Source organism: Anolis sagrei, chromosome 1 (genome assembly GCF_037176765.1).
Source record: "Anolis sagrei isolate rAnoSag1 chromosome 1, rAnoSag1.mat, whole genome shotgun sequence".
Classification (NCBI taxonomy): domain Eukaryota; kingdom Metazoa; phylum Chordata; class Lepidosauria; order Squamata; family Dactyloidae; genus Anolis; species Anolis sagrei.
Genome location: NC_090021.1, coordinates 23519560 through 23542678, shown reverse-complemented (window position 1 = coordinate 23542678; position 23119 = coordinate 23519560). Strand labels below are relative to the sequence as shown.

General features: G+C 40.0%; 1 protein-coding gene across 2 annotated transcripts in view; it reads right to left on the bottom strand.

Moving 5' to 3' along the window:
* Nucleotides 1-3925: 3925 nt before the first annotated feature.
* Nucleotides 3926-23119, bottom strand: part of LOC132761534 (two pore calcium channel protein 1-like) — a 30764-nt gene continuing 11570 nt past the window's right edge. Inside the window, exons 3-18 of one of the 2 annotated variants that reach the window (XM_067463318.1) lie at nucleotides 22532-22648; nucleotides 22305-22348; nucleotides 20113-20231; nucleotides 18237-18338; nucleotides 17476-17602; nucleotides 15901-16102; nucleotides 13857-14001; nucleotides 13165-13350; nucleotides 12416-12480; nucleotides 11725-11812; nucleotides 11171-11240; nucleotides 10419-10638; nucleotides 8649-8739; nucleotides 7532-7645; nucleotides 5074-5198; nucleotides 3926-4528 (exon numbers count right to left, since the gene is read on the bottom strand). In XM_067463318.1, coding sequence (XP_067319419.1) covers nucleotides 4383-4528; nucleotides 5074-5198; nucleotides 7532-7645; nucleotides 8649-8739; nucleotides 10419-10638; nucleotides 11171-11240; nucleotides 11725-11812; nucleotides 12416-12480; nucleotides 13165-13350; nucleotides 13857-14001; nucleotides 15901-16102; nucleotides 17476-17602; nucleotides 18237-18338; nucleotides 20113-20231; nucleotides 22305-22348; nucleotides 22532-22648 — 1961 coding nt within the window. In that variant the 3' untranslated portion in view covers nucleotides 3926-4382. The remainder of the gene's footprint in view (nucleotides 4529-5073; nucleotides 5199-7531; nucleotides 7646-8648; nucleotides 8740-10418; nucleotides 10639-11170; nucleotides 11241-11724; nucleotides 11813-12415; nucleotides 12481-13164; nucleotides 13351-13856; nucleotides 14002-15900; nucleotides 16103-17475; nucleotides 17603-18236; nucleotides 18339-20112; nucleotides 20232-22304; nucleotides 22349-22531; nucleotides 22649-23119) is intronic. The other variant, XM_060754482.2, reaches the window with a different exon arrangement.

The following is a 23119-nucleotide window of genomic DNA, read 5'->3' as shown; positions in this document are numbered from 1 at the left end:
CTGGGACCTCCTTTACTGGTTTGTGCCAGAGTCTTTGGAGTTCGATCTTTAAATCCTCCTGTTGTGTAAGCTTTTCCAGTTGCTTCTCATCAATTCTGCTATTATTATTATTATTATTAACTTTTCTCCCACGGAAGGGACTCAAACCCCTTACTTTGGTTGTAGTAGCATTCTAAAAAAAGCAATTGCACAATTATCCTCTGGTGTGAGGAAAACACAAACAGATTTGAAACTGGGATACAAGGAGAGATGGAAAAGACTGAAAGCAAGTTTCAAGTGAACATATAGAGCAGAATTTGAAAGTAGTATTAAAATAAAGTGAACATGAACGTTTCCCCTGCTCCCTGCCAAAAAAAATGTTATTTTAAAAATCAAATCAATTCTAGAAGCTTCCAAGATGCATAGTTCTCAGTAATGCAAGACATATGTATATTCATTGACTGTATAGAGAACTATGGAGCCCTCGGTGGTGCAGTGGGTTAAACCGCCGAGCTGCTGAACTTGCTGACCAAAAGGTCAGTGGTTCAAATCTGGGGAGCGGGGTGAGCTCCCACTATGAGCTCCAGCTTTTGCCAACCTAGCAGTTCAAAAACATGCAAATGTGAGTAGATCAATAGGAACAGCTCCAACGGGAAGGCAACAGCGCTTCATGCAGTCATGCTGGCCACATGATCTTGGAGGCGTCTACAGAGAACACCAGCTCTTTGGCTTAGAAATGGAGATGGGCACCACCTCCCAGAGTTGGACACGACTAGACTTAATGTCAAGGGGAAATGTATTGCCGAAGGCTATCATGGCTGGAATCACTGGGGCCTCTAGAACATGGCCATATAGCCCGAAAAACCCTACAACAACTCAAGGGGAAATGTTTACTTCATCTTACACAGAGAACACCCACAAGTTGTCCAGGAGGATTATAGGTGATAGCCAAAGATTTCATACCCTACACTTTTCCCTACTTCTTGCTCCTTCAGTCACTTGCATGCCTTCAAATATTTTCCAAAGTATGACGACCCTAAGGCAAAACAAGGTGTACTTGGCAAGATTTGTTCAGAGAAAGGTTGTCTTCACCTTCCTCTAAGGCTGAGAGAGTGTAACTTGTCCAAGGTCACCCAGTGGATTTCTATGGCTGAGCTAGGATTTGAACTCTGGCCTCCAGAGTTGTAGTCCAATACTCAAACAAGTATATCACACTCACTCTTTGGTCACTACTTCTGATTTATTTCTATTTTGGGGAACTGGAATGTTCTTGATATAAATTGTATTATTGATCACTATTATAGAACCTATTTATAACAGCTCAGCCATTTGTAACATATAAATAGGTGGTTAGAGGTAGCATTTTTCACTTCTCTACAAATAGACATACCTGGTTTTGTACAAAACATTTAAAGTACAACTACTATAATTATTAAAAGTATAACTACGAGGGTTGAAAGAAAAGTAATGCCTCCACCTTCGTAACTTTTCAACAGATGGCAGTACTGCTATGTGGCAGGTACTGGCTTATTCAGTAGACTCTCCTCTACAGTTCCATTTTGGCAAAAAGCCTTAGCATTGAAAGTTTGTGTTGTTAAAGTGCGAAGTATGGAACTCTGTGCAGATGGTCAGTCAATGCGACTTAAGCAATGTGCAGTCATTGAATTCTTGACAGCAGAAGGTGTCACCCCAAAGGAGATTAATCAGAGAATGCAAGCTGTTTATGGTGATTGTGTTGATGTGAGTCCTGTGCGTCGTTGGGCGAGTAAGTTTAAAGATGTTAAGGTGGGAACATCTGACTTGTGTGACAAACAAAGAGTTGGATGTCCTGTGAGAGCAATCACCGAGTTTCACAAGCAAAAGGTTGATAGATTGATTCAGGACAATCATCATTCAGAGAGAAATTTCAAGCATAATTGGCATTTCACAAGAACGTGTGGATCACATTGCTTTGCTTGGCATCGGAAAATCTGTGCACGATGGGTTATGGAAACAGTATCGACTTCTTCTGTGAGGGCTTCAGAAAACTTGTTCATTGTTGGCAGAAATGCATCCAATTGTCTGGTGATTATGTGGAGAAGTGAATAGTGGTAGTTAAAGAGCAAATTCTAAGGATTATTTCTTCGTTTGATTTATTAATATTACCATCCAAACCCAAGTAACAAAGGTGGAGGCATTACTTTTCATTCAACCCCCGTATTAACAAGGAACATGAAAGGTACTGCAGATTAATTCAACAGAGAAGTCAGCCATAGCAGAGCACCTGATAAACTAACCTGGGTACAGCATATTATTTGAGAACATAGAAATGCTGGACCACTCCAACAACTACCATGTCAGACTACACAGAGAAGCTATTGAAATCCACAAGCATGGGGACAATTTCAACAGAAAGGAAGAAACCAAGAAAATAAACAAAACCTGGCTACCAGTATTTAAAAACAAAACTAAAATTGGGACAGTAAATAAAGAGCAACGCTGAAAAAAACGAAATTCCAGATCATTAGCGACAGCTAACCATCTCCCAACAAAGCATTCCCCCAGGCAATAACCAGCCAGGCTTTGAAGCCACAAGGGCATTAAATGCTAATCAAGGTGGCCAATTGCAACTTTCACACTTGCCTCAAGCAGACAAGAATTCTTTCTCCCATCCTGGACATTCTACATATGTATAGACCCCACTTGCCCAGTTTCTAACAAACCTCACAACCTCTGAGGTTGCCTGCAATAGATGTGGGTGAAACATCAGGAGAGAAGGCTTCTGGAACATGGCCATACAGCCCAGAAAACTCACAGCAACTGAGTGATTCTAGGTATGAAAATCATATTAACAGACAACATATTAACAGAAAGATGCTCTACAGCTGGTATGGGCAAACTTCAGCTCTCCAGATGTTTTGGACTTCAACCCCCACAATTCCTAACCGCCTACTGGCAGTTAGGAATTATGGGAGCTGAAGTCCAGAACACCTGTAGGGCCGAAGTTGCCCATACCTGCTGTACAGCGAACAGCGTGCCCTGTCTCACATGATGGTGGGAGAGGGGTATCTTGAGATAATAACCAGTGAGAGGGAAATACTGCATTTCCACTAAATGCTACTTGAGCACCATGCTATTCCTTCACTCTTAATACTTGAATCCACCCATATTGATCAGAACTTGAGTTTTTGAGCCTTTAGAGAATTATCTATATAAATAAAAATGTAATGTTCTTTTGTGGGATTAACGTAACTCAAAAACCACTGGACAAATTGACACGAAATTTGGACACTATATCCCTAACAGACCAACGAGTGACCATCACCCATAACCCTCCCTAAAAAACAGCAAAAAAAATCCCAAAAGCTAAATGATGAAAAGCAAAATGATACAGAAAAAAGGGAAGAAAGAGGGAGGGAGGGAGGGAGGGAGGGAGGGAGGGAGGGAAGGAGGGAAGGAAGGAAGGAAGGAAGGAAGGAAGGAAGGAAGGAAGGAAGGAAGGAAGGCAGGAAGGAAGGAAGGCAGGAAGGCAGGAAGGAGAGAAAGAAAGGGAGGGAGGGAGGGAGGGAGGGAAAGAAAGAAAGAAGGAAAGAGCAAAGGAAGGAAGGAAAGAGGTAGAGAAGGAAGGAAGGAGACAAGGAAAGAAGAAAAGGGAAGGAAGGAAAGAGGGAGCAAAGGAAGGAGGGAAAGAAGGATAGAAAGACGGAGGGAAGGTTGGCCACAGCAACGTGTGGCGGGTACTGCTATTATATAATAAAGACATTTCGTGGAGAATAGCAGACATTCTCCACTAAATGCATGTGTTTGAGAGAACCTTCGCTGACATTTAAGCTTTTGAAGTACTTTTAACCCATTACATAACAGCTCGAACAAAAATGCAGTCTCTGTAAATGAGATAAGATGATCAACACATTTCCTCCTTGCCTTTAAAAAATGGAGAAGTGAGGTGGAAGAGAGAGAGAACATCTCAGCCTTCAAACATTTATTAATGCATTTCCCTCTGCCCCTCTCTTGATTGATCATGCATCCATGAGATCACCCATCATAGGTAATAAGTGGATTATAAAGTTAAATATTAAGACATTTTACAATACTTTTTATACAAGTTTAATACAATGTATTTGAATCTAGCATGCTAAGCTTCTATGAGAGAGTCAAGTATTTTAGGCACATTCAATGTGCTTTTCCCTTTAAAAATACCACATTTTTCACAATTTATACACTTAAAAAATACTGATGATTTTGAATGCCTCTTTCATGGGTGGATGGAGAGTTAGCAAGGATAGCAACAGCAGTGACCAAGTTACAAGTGGCCCATGATCCTTGTGATAGCTCTGAACTTGGCAGTTAATGAACAAAAGAGTTTTGAACAAGGAGACCATTGTGCCAAAGAGAGTTTCCGGTTATTTGCTTTCATTCCCATGTTATGCAGCATTGTCAAAAACGGGAGCTTTGGGATAAGCATCATCCGGAGAAAGGTTTAAGATCTGATCCAATGAAGGCCCTTCTTCTTCTGGAGGAATCTCTGCTTCAAACATGCGTTGAAGTAAAGCATCCACAGTTCTGTATCCTAGGAGCAAAAAATAAATAAGTAACATTTAATATAATAATACAATATACTAGCTGTCCCCTTGCTGTTGCCCAGTCTGGTGATCTGGAAAATAAAGTAATGAGAACGTGTTGGTTTCTAATCTAATTTCTTTTATGCTTGTGGGTAAACAGTATTGCAGATATAGTATCCCAGTGCCCCAGAAATCCTTTTCGTTTGATTGCTTCCCAGCTGAAAATGTATGGCCATTGGATGTAGCATCATCAGGCATAGCTATGATAATAGAGATCCATCACTGCAGGGGGGAGCGCGGATGAGCTCCCTCTGTCAGCTCCAGCTCCCCATGCAGGGACATAAAAGAAGCCTCCCACAAGGATGGTAAAACATCAAAAACATCCGGGCATCCCCTGGGCAACGTCCTTGCAGACGGCCAATTCTCCCATGCCAGATGCGACTTGCAGTTTCTTAAGTTGTTCCTGACGTGGAAAAAAATCATTATAATTATATCTGATGATGCAGGATTTAGCTTGTGTTGTGAAAAGACGATTCTTAGACAATATACTTACTTTTGGAAGCAATTTTAAACATCAGTCCTTTAAGTTTTTTCTTCGTTGCTGTTCCTTCTTCACCTCCGAGATCATTTTCACTGGTTTCCATGTTGTCTAAAAGTTTACCGTCCAGCAGTTCATCCCTTTAAAAAACAAAAGAGCAATTCCAACCTTCTCAGTGCATTTCTGTAAAAGGTAAGCAGATACTTCCTTTCTATATTTGCTTTGAGAACTCTTATATTCTCTTTTGGGACTCCTTGGCATCTCCAAAGCTGTTATAAAGTCTATGTGTATAATACTTTACCTGAACTTAAAAACTTATAAGAGGCAAACAGGTCTTAAAAATGTAATAAAATTATCCCTGTATGCTACAAATGGTCCCATTTTCAGAAGGCTGAAGAGTTAATTTTTGGACTACAGTTCCCAATACCTCCCACCCAGCATGGCTTAGGGATACTGAGAACTGTAATCTCAAAACAAGTTAAAGACGAGACAACAATGTCATGCGACAGCTACAAAAGCCAATGGGATTTTGGCCTGCATAAATAGGAGTCTAGGGTCTAGTTCCAGGGAAGTCATGCTACCTCTCTATTTTGCCTTGGTCAGACCACACCTTGAATGCTGTGTCCAGTTCTGGGCGAAGAGAAGTTGACAAGCTGGAATGTGTCCAGAGGAGAGTGAATAAAATGATCAAAGGTCTGTAGAACAAGCCCTATGAGCTGGGCATGTTTAGCCTGGAGAGGAGAAGGCTGAGAGGAAACATGAAGAGGGCCATGTATATATATGTGAGGGGAAGTCATAGGGAGGGAATAGCTTGTTTTTTGATGCCCTGGAGACTAGGGTGTGGAACAATGGCTTCAAGTTACAGGAAAGGAGATTCCACCTGAACATTAGGAAGAACTTCCTAAGTGTGAGAACTGTTCAGCAGTGGAACTCTCTCTGCCTTGGGGCATGGTGGAGGCTCCTTTGGAGGCTTTTAAACAGAGGCTGGATGGCCATCTGTCTGGGATGCTTTGAATGCGATTTTCCTGCTTCTTGGCAGGGGGTTGGACTGGATGGCCCATGAGGTCTCTTCCAACTCTATGATTCTATGAAAAAGTAATGGTTTTGCTTATGTTGGTCAAACACAGGACATGCTTCTAGGGGACTGCAAAACAGGAACTTTTAAACATATGGGACCTATTAGGGTCCTGCATAGCTTTGTGGAGTACATCTGGAATTTTGCTGCTGTAAGCTCACAAACTTCGAACAGATGTCTACAGGTCTTGAGTGCTGATTGGATGGTTGCAATTTCAAACCATCTAAAAAGTAACCATCAGTACCAGGTAAAGAGTGGTCTAAAGATAGCTGTCGATCTCGAAAATTGCTGCTGCAATTGGTTATAGTCAGAAAGGACAGTACTGTTTGCCACTGACTTTGTGCAGATTAAAGCTTCTCCCACTAAATAAGATCATTTAACCCACGCAACACAACACACTTCGTTAAAGAAGTCATATCAAACTAAGACTGGTGAGATAGGCATTTTACAGCAGTGTCATCACAAGAGACTCAAAACACTTCTAAAATTAACAAATGGGATAAACTTTGTTTCAACAAATGCACTTAATTTGTGTTCTTTACTTTTTTTGCTAACACATTATCATGGGGTGTCTGCACCCTACACCACCAGAGAAATTACACTGTTTAGCCGGTATTGCACCACCTGACATCCACCGGGAAGTAGCAATCAATAGTGAAAGGACCAAGGCAATGACATCTCTGGCCCATCCCCTGTTCGGATATCAGCCAGCACGTAAATGTCTTAAATCAAGAAATAGTTTTCTAAGATCTACAGAGGCACTCGCTCGAACACATCAGCAAGCAAGAGTCCAAAAGTGGCAGGCTAAAACCTGGAACCTCAATGAATAGCTGATACCAAATGAGAGACTCCCTCCTGGGCACACAGAAAACTGGATGACTTGGAAGGTGCTGAACAGACTGCGCTCTGGCACCACAAGATGCAGGGCCAAGCTTAAGAAATGGGGCTACAAAGTGGAGTCCACGACATGCGAGTGTGGAGAAGAACAAACCACAGACCACCTGTTACAATGCAGTCTGAGACTGCACAATGGAGGACTTTCTCATAGCAACATTAGCTTCTAGTCAAAGGACATTTAATAGAATGCCAAGTTTTCAAACTTTGTGGGTTTTAAAAAATACAATACAACTGTTTGGTTCGCTCTTGATACGATAAAATATAAATTTGCTGTGATACATGTTTTCAAGTTTCCATGCAAAGTCCTTAAATGTAACCTTGGAGGATACGTGGGTTACATTTATTAAAAACCTGTATTAAAATTAGCACCCGTAGTAATTCTGCCCCCTCTCCATTGGTGGTAATTACTCAGTTTATACTCAGCAAGCTCACTGGACTATTGACATCAGGATATGAATATGGAATCAAAAATAGAAGATATTTTGCTCTTTGATTACTCACTCTTGGATGCCTACACCAAGCTCTTGGATCTTCTTCTCAATGGCAGTTTCAACTTCACTTTTTTCAAGGGAATATTCCACAAAGAAAGCTTCCAGGATAAATGCTATGAATATGCTAAAATATGACAAAACACCAAAGTTAACGTATGGAACACTGCATTTCACAGTCTTTGCCCTTGAAATGTCATTTACATCTCACTGCTAAGGCGGACTAGAGTCAGCCCTCCATATCCACAGTTTCTGCATCCATGGTCTCAATGGCTTGAAAGAAGGCAAAAGATGTGCCTTCTGTTTGAAATGGCAGAAAGCAAATAATATCCCTTATATAGCTATGTTATATAAGGGATATTATTTTACTAATGGGACTTGAGAATCCATAGATTTTGCTATCCATGGGGAGTCCTGGAACAAAATCCCAGCAGATACCAAGGGCTCACTGTATCTGCTTTCCCCTTTTATTTCTGTCTCACTGTCCATGCAACCACAGCAGGAGATTCTTGGATAGCTATTTACCTTGCATATCATAAACACCATACATGACTACAATGCAATTGCTAAATTACAATTATATTTCCCAGTCAAAGCTTTATTACATTTACTACAGTCACACAAATACAAACAAATGCAAAAAGTCCCTGTTTCCCCAGTCCTTCTTCACCAGGCCCCACAGATGCTGAGACCCTTTTCTGCTTAATACAAAAAGATGGATAAAGTAGTAAATATGGGTTAGATGGGTGATAAATCTCACTTGCCATATTGATGTGTTGGAAAAAGTAGAACCGTGGGACTACGTGTTGGTCAGGGTTGTTTTTGTAGGTCTCTAGAAATATTTGCCAGTATATTTACATCCACATTTTATTGTGAATATTTTAATTGATGATTTTGCAAGTTGTCTAGGAGACTTTAGAAGAAAGGTGGCACACAAATGCAGTCAATCCATCAATCAAAATGCAAAACACTTGAATATAAGTAAGTAAAAATCTACCCCAGTTATTTTAGGAGTAACACTACTCTGCCATCAAGCTGACATGGAGATACAGTTTTTGAACATTAAAATTAATATAAATTATGAGTCCCAATTCTAAACTTAGCAAGGAGCAATAGCAGCAATGACTTACTTAACAATCATAATCACAATGACGATATGAAAGATGATGAAGTACAGCTTTGCTGCCTGGTGAGTCACAAGGGCAAATCCACTGGCAATGAGTACAATGTTAAGGATTTTACCAAAGAGGTAAGCATCATCCACCACCAGTCACGTGCACCAAGAAAATACTGTCCAAAGCTTTCTCCTCTCATCATGTACTTTGGTAAAAAAACTTATTTCAGATGTTAAGTCAATAGATCTGGAGGCCGAAAATATTATGCTGCCTTCAAGCATAAGACAAAATGGTTTCTCCACTAATTCCATCTACAGAAACAACTGGACTGATAGTTCAAAATTTCCTTGAAAACTTGCTAGTAGTTAGTCTTTTCCAATACATTTGAAGGCAACGGGTTAATGATAATATAGGGCAGGCCATGGCATACCTAACTCTGGTCTCCAACACTTCTCTGCCACTCCTCACCCACAATGCTTGATTAGCAGAGCAGGACCTACCCGGGGATGTCATAAAAACAGGCTTTAGAACTATGGCATTAAGGGGTCATCCCTGTACTTACATTTTGGGTTTTCTTTAGCTTGTTTCCCAACATTGCAGCCTTATTGCCCTCAATGGGTGCAAACCTGTTCTATATCTTCATTCATAACAGTCATCTGCTCCATATCCTAGAAGCATATTTCAGGAATACACCTACTTTTGAAACAACATCGTGCTTGCGTTGGCCAAAACATGAACTGTCTTAGATCTGAAAGCCCTTAGCTTCCTTCCAAACTACCAGTATTCTTAGAAAGCAATGGTGAGCCACCTCTGAGTAGTTCCTACCTAAGAAAAATCTACAAAATTCATAATCTGGCCATAAGCTGAAACAATGACTTGAAAACCTGACTTTATTTTACCTTATTTAGATATATCTTTCTTTTATTTACTTTTTAAAAATTACACTTATCAGAATCCTAGACTGGACACTTGATTAAGGAGATATAATTAAATAGCATACCCTGGCCTGATTACCCTCCAGTCCACCTTAAGAGCCAGATACTGGATTGGATGAAGAAGGTCTGTTCAACTGGAAATTGGGATGAAAGGAGGAGGATGTATATTGTATTAAACTATAGTACATGAGACAGGAATAATCTAGACCAGTGGTTCCCAACCTTTTTTGACCAGGGACTACTTTGACCAAGGTCCACTTGACCACGGACCACTTTGACCAGGGACCACTCTCCAACTTTAGTACCAAAAGCATTATGAATCAGTTTTTGTCAACTTTGGATTCAGTTTGGTTATTTGGGGTGCTGATTCAGAAAATTGCATTAGATAGACCACATAATCTCTACTTTCTGATACAGAACATATGCCATCCAGTAGTCACCATCTGCTCTCCCACAGAAAACCATATTTAATAATCTAGAGCCACGGACCTTATTTTAGGTCTTGCGGCCCACCAGTGGGCCATGACCCATAAGTTGGAAACTACTGATCTAGATGCTTCTGCAACTAGGACTAGCAATAGAGGTTCTTCTTCTGATAGTTACAAACCTTTTTGGTGGTAGGAGAGTGTGGAAGTGCCATTCTTTTTATGTATCCCATCACCAACTGATGGATTTCTTTGCCCAATCTGGAACTGGCTCTTAAAGTGGATTGAGGGCTCCTGGGTGTTAATATGAACTCTTGACTATCTAAGATTAGGGAATACAGACCAGAGATAGATCTGTAACTCTAGGATACAGATCCACAACTACAATATCGAAAACCAGCCAAGGATTTGGCTACAAAGGATATCATGCCATTGGTTGACGACTGTTAATTCCATGAGGACAATGAACGATGATGCAATGTTGTTGAAGTTATTCTTGCAATATTTGGCACGAGCAAATGTACTATCTTTCAGAGCAGGATTTCCACAATACAGGGCATGCTGTGTGGTTGTATTTCCAGCAAAGAACTTGACTTTCCCCTGAAAGATCTCCATCCCAACAATGGAAAATATATAATATACCACCTAATGGGAAAAAGCAGGACACCTGTGGAATGCTGGACATATGTTAAAGTATAATACAGCGGTCCTCAAACTTTTTAAACAGAGGTCCAGGTCACAGTCCCTCAAACTGTTGGAGGGCCGGATTATAATCTGGAAAAAAAACATGAATGTATTCCTATGCACACTGCACGTATCTTATTTGTAGTGCAAAAAACACTTTAAAACAATACAATAATTAATATGAAGAACAATTTTAACAAATATAAACTTATTAGTATTTTAATGGGAAGTGTGGGCCTGCTTTTGGCTGATGAGATAGGACTGTCATTGATGTGTGCTTTCATGTCGTTTCAGACTTAGATTGACCCTGAGTGCGCGCCAGGTAAATGACCTTGGAGGGCTGTATCCGGCCCCCGGGCCTTAGTTTGAGGACCACTGGTATAGTACATGGGCCAGGAAATCAGCAGGACCAAAGGTACTGAGCCAACAAAGTATCTGAACATATCTTTTGATAAAGATGGTAAACATTTCTTTCAAAAAAGATCTTTCTTACCAGAACCAACCCACCAAAGGTCAGCATCGTAGGCATGATGTTTATTAGTGTATTCATGATGACACGAAATCTGGGAGGAAACAGTGCATAAGAACACTTCGACATAAAGGTACAAAGGGCACATATCTTAGGGCCTATCAGATACTTTATTTTGTGGCACTATTTATTTAGCAAGATAATTGCTTTAATTCCCTATTTTGTTGCCCTCTCCCCGCTTGTTCACTTAAGGGCATCCAATCAATAGGAAACACAAAACGATCTTCATATCATGACAGATAAGTTCTTGGTTTTACATAGGGAAAAAATGAATAATAGCTCACTCTATTGAACTTCTGGTCTAAGAATACCACATAGTCACATTTGAGAGAAAATGTCTAGAGATTACATATTTTGTTGACTGTGGATTAATGAAGCTGTGGATACTGGTTCCACTGATATGTATTGTAACTCACTGGTTCATCTATGCAAAACCTGGCCTGATCCACTACAAATGGTGTTTATCTATGGTATAAGTTTTATTGGACTGCTATTAAAAGAAAAAATAGTTATTTTACCTTTGAATACTGTCAATAATTCTTATGAGCCTAAGAACCCGCAGGATGAACACGATATCCAGTACTTGCTGGCTGTTGTATATGGTCACTAAAAAGGAGGAAAAACATGTGGAGGAATATTAACCATCAAGAAAAATGTATATGCTTATTTTAATGCTTGGTCAACCATTTCTCATCAATGTGCTTTAGCTTCACTGACAAGTGGCCCTTCTTCTCTCCATTTGGGCATTTGCAATAAATACAGTAGTAGGCAGTGGAGACTGCAGTTTATGTGAAAGTATGCTGTCATACTCTTTTGCAAAATCAGCCTATCAATGCCACCACATAGGTAAGATAACGTTCATGTATACAACGTTGAATTCATTTGGTGAATGATCAGCATATGAGGTCAGTCTTCTGTATTCATGGATTCTGCATCCATAGATTCAACCATGGATGCAAAAAATATGAAAAGAGCTAAATCCTACTGCATGTCCCAACTACTATAGCTCAGTTGATTCAATGGGAACTTGGTAAATCAACATTTAGTAAATCAATTGAATTAATAAGAGTTTATGCACTTCAGCTGGGATTATAAACTTAGAGCATATCCTCCTTCTTGTGGCTAAACCATAGAAGTATGTAACTAAGTATGCAAAGGCCAGACACTTGCCTCTTTTTTTACATCTGTCTCATACACATCTTATCTTACCTGACCTAAGTGTAGTGTTGAGTACTGTTGCTATCAATGCAGCAATAATTATAGAAGTATCAAACCTAGGGAAAATGGAAGAACACTGTAAGAATAGCATAACCTTGTTTGAAATATAACTGCCTAACACAGTTAAGGAAAAGATGGATTTCTGCAGCAGGAATCAAGATGTGGAGGCCTCGAGGCAGTTGGGTGGGTTTAATCTTCAGCTTCTTTGGCAGAACTATAAATAGCTTAGGTTTTGAATGACATTTCCTGGCTGTATGGGATACATTAAGCCCCACTCCTGTTTCTCTTTTGTGAAGGAATGCCAGCAATTTTCAGGGGAGTAGCCATAAAAAGTGTGAAACCAGGAAATGTTCATTTGGCTCACTGCTATTTCTAGAATTGAATCCCACACATGAGAGACTCATGAAGTCGTAGTCTACAAAAGGAATATTCTCAAGCTCCATACAAATGAATGTGAAAGAAACAAATACTACTCCAAAATCCAGAGTTACATCTTGCTCTATCAGTAAGATCAAAATTAGCAGTTACAAAAGTGCTTTGTTTCTACTAACTGGATGCCAATTGTACTTGGGGGGGGGGGGGGTGTTGTTTTTTGTGTTTTTAAATACATCACAGCAGTACCCTTGGTTAGCTCCTGATAGGATAAATAAATAAATAAATAGTAGATAAGAAAGTCATCTGGACACATGGGGAGGAATTTACTTTTGAATGGAGGTGGGCCATAGTGAGGGTGTACTTACCAGTTCCAGAACTGATTCCTTGCAAAAAAGGTCCTGGGTTCATAGGTGTACAACTTGAGGAGAATCTCAACTATGTACAAACAAAGAAAAACCCATTCTGCATAGGAAATATAAGGATTCTTCTCATCCAATGCAATAAAGACCGCATTGATCAATATTATTATATCATACATCCACACGAATCCCCTGCAGGAGAAAGAAGGGGAAATTAATTTGGCAATCCTCTACCAGGTCTTGTTTAATAAAAAATAATCTTAAGTAGCTGCTTAGCTCTAGGCTAGGCTGGCATAGATCATGATGTGGGCCATGATCTTTGGGACCCCCCAAAGTGAAGTCCATCAAGCCCCTAAATGTCTTAGTTTTGGTGGTAAACAAGCCAAAAAGCACCCATGCCCAGCTGAAAATGGAATGGTTCACTTTATCCACATCTTCAGAGCCCCCAACCCCCACTCCACCCCAATATGCAATCACTGAAAAAATGACAAAAGAAGCATAAAGTGGCCAAGATAGTGCCTGGAATTAATGTTACAACCAGGGTCACCCATCCTCATTCTCTGCAGTTGGGGGACAACCAGAGTCACCCATCCTCATTTTCTCCAGTTGCATATCCTTGTTCTTCATCGCTCAGGGTCTAGATCATAATATTTTGCCAGATATGGCACTTACAGGAAAGAAAAGAATCACAGGCTTACTTGTGCCGGACCATGCTGCGTATGAACAGGCTGGGAGTAGAATTGTACACATGGGGAAACCAGATGTCCAAGGGATGGCTGTGAAGCTTTATTGTGATCACCTGTATATTCAAAAGATCTGCCAGGCGTATAAAAGACTTTTTGTCTGTAATGAACAAAACAATGGAAAGAATCTAATTCAGATGCTGATCAGGGTAATATTTACTTACTTATTAATCTAGTAGTGATGCAAGTCCTAAACAAAAACAGAATCAAGCTATACTAAGAAAGGTGCTATAGCTATGTGCAATATGTGCACACATGTGCATGCAGTAATTCATGAATCTGTTCTGCTGGGGTCTGAATTCTGAGAGAAAAACAGGGTATAATGATAATGATAATGATGATGATAATAATAATAATAAAACAGACATTTAGTTATTCAGAACTCAAGAAACTGGAACTATCAAGCAACTGGCAAAAAAAACCCATAAAGAAATAAAACAGCATTCAAAAAGCTGTTTTTATAATACAGTAAAACTGTGTTACATTAAGTTGTTTTCTTTATTTATTCTCGGTTACTTTATTTCAATATTAATTTTAAGTCAATACAGAGTTAATGGTATGGCATAGTATGGACTGCAGTATTTGTTTGGCCTATTTTTAATACTAACTCTCAAGCAACCAGAAACTACTTATATCTGGCGCCTACTAATCCCTATGGGTGTTGGTTAACTGAGAATCTATTGTAATATTATTATTGTTATTATTATTATTATTATTATTATAAAAATCTAAACTATATTTGTAAGTATTTTTGCACAAAATATAAATATATTTCCTCTAACTATTGCTATTATATTATTCCGAATATTATTTATAGCATGGGCAAACTTCAGCCCTCCAGATGTTTTGGGCTTCAACTCCCAGGACTCCCAGCCAGCTTACCAGCTATTAGGAATTGTGGGAGTTAAAGTCCAAAACGCCTAGAGGGCTGCAGTTTTCCTATGCTTGATGCATAGTATTGGCTGAGATCCGGCTAGTGACATATGCAAGTCTAAGCCCATCTTACACCCATATATATCTTTTTGTTGCTGATGTCCTTCAGGGCATTGATATTCTCCACAACAACCCAAGTGTCCCCTGCATTCAAGGTTCACCATTTCACTGTAACAGCCCACCACAGCCATTCCATTGCTGGTGGAGAATGGAAGGTATAGGAGAAGTGTCTGGTTATGTTCTCATCATCAGTTGCAAAGTGATGACTATCTGGTGTGGCCACTGGAAGATGTCAGTGCAAACAGTGTAAAAGGTCCTTGGTCTGCATTTGACAATGGGGATATAGGCAGACAATTCTCCTACAATTTCACCTCTCCACAAGCATTGGAATTGCTGTAGGAGAGAGTGAGGCAGTGGTTAACAGTGGGGCATATGGAAGCCATAGCTGTGTTCCACATGTGTTCCACTGTACCACATAGAATATCAGCCATGAACAGAATCATAGAGTTGGACGATATCACAAAAGACATCTAGTCCAGTTCCCTGCCATGCAGGAACACACAATCAAAGCATTCCCGACAGATGGAGATCCAGCCTCTGTTAAAAAAAACCCTCTAGAGGCGACTTACCATACTCCACTACCATCAGGAAGTCCTTCCTAATGTTTAGGTGGAATCTCTTTTCCTGCTATTTGAAACCATTTCTCCATTGTGCCCTACTCTCTGGAGCACCGGAAAACAAGCTTGCTCCCTGCTCAATGTGGCATCCTTTCAAATAGCAAGGCTAGCATGTCCCCTTGTCAACCCTCTCTTCTTTAAGCTAAACATACCCAGGCTTCTAAGCCACTCCTTATAGGATTGTATATCCTAACTGCTGTCTTGTATTATCCACCTTAGTACATTTTGAAAAACTGTGAAAGCCCATATTATTTGAACTCATAGAACACAGTACTGTGTATTAATCATATTCAGGTCCATCCATTTTTGTGCGGGAGTGTGGATCAGGTTCCTCTGCAGTGCAATTTGTGGAGAATAAATTCCTCAGGCACTTGCTAGCATTTACTCACCCACACAGCCTTTCTGTTCTTCATCAGATATCCTTAACAGGAGCTCTCGGTGAGATGTGCTGATATCAGGTGCCACTAGTTTTACAAGGCGCTTCCACTGGTCTTCTTTGACAACAAACTCTGCCCCTTCTTTGACCTTCAAGAGGTTGAAAGCTTCTATCATCTTGCGCCTTTTCATATAAGCAAGTTTGCGGATCTCATTCTGGAAAAGGAAAGCCATCACTTTTAAAAGAAGGACAGGAAATCCTAACATTACATTACATATTACAGGGAGTTTCTGAAGACATCTAAAAAGCTCAGTGGCAATGCTTCTCAAGATGTCTATCAGACAACTCTTTTTAATTGAGTGCATCTCTATCCTCCTCTGAGACCTGGAAACACATTAGCTGGCATCTTGTTTGTGGTATATGCATACAAAATCTTCCCATACTCCAATGTATGTCCTTTTTTGGGTGCTGAAGAGGTTGGGGTGGCCTCCTTTTCTCCACAGCAGTTAAAGCCTAATTTATAGCCCTTGAAGGTCCCCATGATTATTCAATGCCTCATGGAGACCAGGCAGAATCAGCTATTCTTCTGACTATGTCCCTGTAGACAGACACAAAAATGGGTACCACAGCACTGAGAACCCTGATGAAATAATTTTGCACCTTCATGAGGAACAGAACTGCCATGTGTGTGGGGTAGAGGGCTGTTAGTTTGTACGATAAACCCAGGATGATTTTATGTCAATTGAGACAGAATAATATAGCTCAACTTAGTACAGATCCAAATGGGGAACCACTATGCTATGTTGAGCCATGTAGTATTACAGCTCTTATAGCCTGCAGTTCTGGTGTCCAGGATATGAGAATATCCTAAATCAGTGATTCCCAACCTGTGATCCATGGACCATCAGTGGTCTGCAAGAACTAAAATATGGTCTGCTGCATCACCATTAGTCTGTTGCAATGACAGCAACTGGTCTCACAAAACCCTCTTATAGTGCCAAAGCTTATTAAATATGATTTTCTGTGGGCAAGCAGATGGCGATTACTAGATGGTGTATGTTCTGTATCAGAAACTAGAGCTGATGTGGTCTATCCAATGCAATTTCTGAAATCAGCACTCCAAATAATCAAATCCAATCTAAAGTTGACCAAAACTGATTTGTAACCCTTTTGGCACTAATGTTGGAGAGTGGTCCCTGGTCAAGTGGTCCCTGGTCAAAAAAAAAAAAGGTTGGGAACCACTGTTTTAAATCATAATCCCATGGTAAAAGAAGATGGTACAGAAAGTGGTTCTGGTTCTCTATGAATAAACTTTAACTACAATTGCACACTACCTCTAGACCAGGGGTCCCCAAACTAAGGCCCCGGGGCCAGATACAAAAACTGTTTTAACAAATATAAACTTTTAATTTTAATTACTGTATTGTTTTAAAGTGTTTTTTGCACGACAAATAAGGTATGCGCAGTGTGCATAGGAATTCATTCATGCTTTTTTCAAATTATAATCTGGCCCTCCAACAGTTTGAGGGACTGTGACCTGGCCCTCTGTTTAAAAAGTTTGAGGACCCCTGCTCTAGACTGACCTTACCTTCAAGTGTTTTCTGTAATTGTTGTACACAACAGCCAAGAAAACTGACATGAAGATGTATGTGTTGATTATAACATAAACTATGAAGAACAGGCAGTACCACCAACTGAAGTCATAGGCAGGCATCCTAAAGAAAAGAAGGAGGTGATGTCATTAAATGCAGTATGGAAAATGTTCAGTGATTTAGTACCTCCTTTAAAAACCCACAAAAATATTTCTAATATTGCTTGAGAACAAAGAAAAACCAAATTCTTATTCTACATAGTTTGGTAAGAAGAAGTTGTTTGGGAGGGGATATTGAGTTTGAAGGTTTCTCTCCTCCCACTTCCACAGTTTTTGTAATTTATCTTTACGTCTTTGTAATTTGCCCTCAGAAGGCCAAGAAGTCCCTTGAAGTAAAGAGTATACATATCAGAAAAATGCTTTAGTTTATTCGGCCACTGGAACAGGGTATAGGGAAGGTGGTTCTCTCTTGCATCTGGTAAATGCCCCATTAACATTGTTGTGCTTCTTCAAGTCCTTTCTGACCTCTGACGATCTTACATGGGATTTTTGTGGCAAGATTTGTTGTCCCTTGAGGCTAAGAGAGTATGATTGCCCAAGGTAATCTGGTGGTTTCCATGGTCAAACAGGGAGTCAAATCCTGTTTGCTGGAGTTGTGGTCCAACACTCAAACTGCTACACCATGCTGGCTCCCTCTAAATGTATTGTTATCTCATTTCCAAATTAATTTCAAATTCGGAGAGAGGGTAGATACTTACATGACGTCAGGGCTATTTGCTGTAGTCACCAGCACATACATATTGAATACGATTTCAAGGTAATTTGTAAAATATGGAGAGCCTTCCACAGTCTTCAAATTCCTAAAAAACAATAAAAGAATAGAAGCCTAAGGAAAACCAAAACACAATAGGATTTTTACCCCCCCCCCCCCCCCAAAAAAAAGTGTGGCTCCTAATCCATGGTTCTGATTCCTCCTCAAAGAATCTACTGCAGAACATTCAAAAGCATTGGCATTCAATTCTAGCTTATGTTTTTCCTACTAAGGCGATGAAAGTAACAATTATAAGCAACACAGCTACTTAATCTATTGAGTTACTTTGGTTTGGGGAATAAAGACAACATTATATTTGAAAGGTAACACAAGGAATGAAAACAAAGTTACAAAATCTTTTCCTTTGCGAAAGGAAACTAACAGGTAGCATCTTCAAGTTATCTTGAATGGGATTTTTCAAGCTTTATGCCAATTTCTCAAATATGTTTTTTTTAAAGTTATAAGAAATAACAACAAGTAACCATCGGAAGAGGGGGCCATGCCTGAACTTTAAAGGAGCTATCCAAGACAGTTGATGCGTTTCATCAAGTTATTTCTGACCTATGAAATGCTAAATAAATCTGTCATTGATTTTTGGATGTTTGTTCGGATATGGGTTTGCTATTGTCTTCCCCTGAGGCTGAGAAAGTGTGTTTTTCTATGGCTGAGAGGGATCTGAACCCCAGTCTCTAGTCACAGTTCAGTGCTGAAACCACTATGCTACATTTGCTCTCAGCTATCAAAGCTTGTGGTTGTTATGTGCATCTTAACATTATTTTCAACCTATAGTGACTCCAACACCAGTCTTTTCCACCTTGAGTTTACTTTTAAAAAATCAATACAGGCATCTTTCAAGCATTGAAGCCTCTGAGAAAGAAGCTTCTTGGACACACATGGCTAGGAGAGTAACTCTTTTGGTTGACAACAAAGGCTTAATGTAACTTAAACATGCGTATGAAGATCAGCATAACTCTGTCAGTGAAAGGAAAGAGAGACAAATGCAGGAAATGGCTGGAAGAGCTTCCCCAAATCCTCCCTCCAACTCAATAGGGCAAAGCTTAACCCTTTGTGTTCAGGAGTCAGTCTGAGTACTTCTACAGAAGACTCTGAGAATTGTCCCCATTTGGAGTGCTACAAAAATGCTTATAATCTGACTCAAAGCAAATAATCTGAATTCAGAAATTGGATTATATGGCATTCTAGATGGTGCCTAAACAATGTTTTATTTTTGCATGAGCTTTTATGGATATAAACCCACCTTTTTAATGCAGTACTTATTTATTTCATGTCAACAGCATTGCATACAGTATAAAACTGATAAAAATAGAAAGGGCACAAGCAGCTAAATAATTTTTGACCAAAACCGGGCAGCAGCAACCGCAGTATCTGTATCTTTAAACAAATCTTCCTCTGTACATGAGGCAGGGCATTGTGGACAAACAGACAGGTGCAGAGTTGTTTGTTCTGCTCCACAGTCACACAAGGTGGAGGATTCTTTTAGGTAGTATCATTTTGCCAGGTTGTCTTTTGATCTGCCCACTCCACTTCTGAGTCTGTTGCAGATGCAGTTCTTCAGATGCAGTACTAACTGTATCTAAAGAAGTAGGTTTATATTCATGAAAGCTCAAGCAAGAATAAAAACCTGTTAGTATTACATCCGAAGAAGCTGAAAATTCATACAAAAAGAAAATCTAACTAGTACTACAAGTGAAAAAATATGTCTACATCCAACAAAAGCTCACACAACTTTAAAAAACAGTTAGTACACTTAGACCTTCTCTGCCCATTCTTAATTTTATGAAGCTGTCCACAACCCTCTTTACCTGTCTCCAAATAGCTTCAGAGCCATAAGAGAAAACATCAGGACACTGAACATGAACAGTAAAAAGACGTAGGTGATCTCTGGAAGAGTGTTTCGGATGCTACGGAAAGCTCGACGGATCTGCCAAGAAGCAGCACACGTTTATTCAAGAGCAGAAGTCATGAATGTGTATTATATCCTCCTTCCCCCTCCTCTGCCCTCAAGCACCATGGTTTGTAAGTTTGTGCATTGCAATGGACCAAACAGGCAACAAGAACTAGGCAATTTCTTCTCAATCACTTTTTAAACAGGCAGTCTCTGAGTTACAAACATCCAACTTACAAATGACTCATAGTTAAGATTGGAGCTGAAGCAACAGGAAGTGAGAGAATTCTACTCCTCAGAAGGAAAATCCAGTCCAGAAAGAGTTGTCATGGGGAAAAGGTTTTCCAACTGAAGCTTTATCACTAATCCTTGTTTCTACAACAAACCATTTTTTTTTCAAAATCCAGTTATCTCAGGGACAGAAAGTGAGGTAAGATATTCTGAACAAGGGCACAGACAGCAAAACAAACACCACAGAGGTGTAAACCCTTTTCTATGCTATCCAAAGTGCGCTCTCTCCCTCTCTCTATATATGGCTAGAGTTACACTTTAAATGTACCTATTCCCACTTACAAACAAATTCAACTTAAGTACAAACCTAAAGAACCTATCTTGCTCATAACTTGGGGACTGCCTGTACTGAGAAGGACAGGGGTTTCAGAAATTGACAGAATAGAACACAACATCCACAGGAATGCTTATTTTTTTAAAGATAAAACCTAAATACAGTTACTGCAAAGCTCATGACAATTCAAGCCTAGCTCAGCTGAACCAAACTCAATTTTATGACATGCAAATGTCCATCCTTTTTTGACAACTTTCCCCCCAGCAAAAATCTACTCTTCAAAAGGGATAAAGGGCCCAAGATGCTTTCGCATAACACAATTATAATGCAAATATTTCACTTGAAATGCCATGACAACAAGCTATGGAATTCTGGGATTTGTATTTTCATGGGGCTACGAATTTTAAATATGCTCTTCTGAACTGCAAATCCCAGGATTCCACAAGATGGAACCATGGCAGTTCAAATGGAATCAGAGTGCTATAATTATGTATATAACATTAAAGACTGTTAATGGATCCTTCAGCTCTCATCAGCCGAAGCCAGAATGTCCAATACACAGCCTGGCTTGTGTGTCGAATGAATGAATATATGGACTTTAAAAAAAAAAAAAAAAGGTCTCAGTTTTGCACTAAATTAAAAAGCTGAAGATTAAGCACTGCTTTTCAGACACCCTAGAACCGATCTCCATGCTTGGACTAATGCTAGATATAACATAAGGCAGAAGTACACTAGCATCAGATACACTTTACATTTACTCTTTCCTGCACATCAGCTGTGTCCAACACTACCTTTATTTCCTAGAAGAAGTTGCAAGTTCTCAATCTAAGACCTAAAGCAGAAGATATTAGAGAAATAGGATTTCTGTTTTTAATTACCTCCACCTCAAATTGGCACATGAAGCTTCTCAGATTACAAACAAAGGATTCCTCCAGGCAGCAATCAGCCAGGAGGAAACTGCGGGCCATTACATGCTAATCAAGGTGGCAAATTGCAACATTCACATGTACCTCTAGAACATGGCCATACAGCCCGAAAAACCAACAACAACCAATTCCACAATATATAATTTTCACTTACTTAATGTATTGTTGAAGGCTTTCATAGCTGGAATCACTGGGTAGTTGTAGGTTTTTCGGGCTATATGGCCATGTTCTAGAAGCATTCTCTCCTGACATTTTGCTTGCATCTATGGCAAGCATCCTCAGAGTTAGTGAGGTCAGACCTCACTGCCTCTGAGGATGCTTGCCATAGATGCAGGCGAAACGTCAAGAGAGAATGCTTCTACAACATGGCCATATAGCCCAAAAAACCTACAACAACTCACTTAGTTTCCAACAGACTCCTCAACCTCTGAGAATGCCTGCCCTAGATGTGGGCAAAAGGCCAAGAGAGAATGCTTCTGTAACACGGCCATTCAGCCCAGAAAACTCACAGCAACACACTCAGATTAGCCGCTGCTTTTGCCACATACAGAAATGCCAGTTTCCTCCCAACTCATTATATGTCCCCATATTTTCAACAACCCAATGATCTGACCTTACCTCATGGTTCAGCTTCCCCAAGGCCAGGCCAGGCCAAAGCCTGCCTGTTTGCATAGAGAAGAGAAAAAGCAGAAGGTTTGTTTCAAGAGGGAAAGGCGACAGATAGATTTCTGGAGCAGACAAGACAATACAAAATTGAAATAAGAATTGTCAGTTAGTGTCAGCTAACTGGCCGCTGTTTTGGAATTAGACTATTTGTCCTCAAAAAACCCACACAAATCTCTTACCTGACGACTTTCTGCAAAATTTATTAAGAAAACGGGCCGCAAAGGTCTTGACCACCGGATGCCACGAATGGCTGAGATCCGAAGAGCACCGTAGACAATGAGGTCGATCAAAGTCACCTGGGGTCAGACAGGCAGGGAAGAGAGGGACATCACTACTAAATATCAAAACACTTAAATGTTTGAACAGCTTATTTACAGATCAGGTCTACTTTTCTGAGGTGGAAAAAACAATGCTCACAGATTTTGAGTTTCATCTAAGATATCAAGCTTAACTGGACATATACATTTTGAATAAGTAAGGGCACATTCTATTGTGGCTTCCAGCACAGTAGGAAATACCGTTCTGAAAATATTGGCTGCTAGAAGAACTTCCAAAGTGTGAGTGTTATCAGGCAACCAGAGAGGACAATCATAGTTGTTGGGTAATAGGGACAGAGATATGTGGTCCACCAGATCCTGTTGGACTACAACTCCCAACAGCCATAATCAGCATAGCCTTATTTTGAGATATAGTGGTATCTTCATTCCAGGGAATTTATACACTCTCCATCCCTGTTGTACAACAAACATTTGAATGGCATCCAGAAC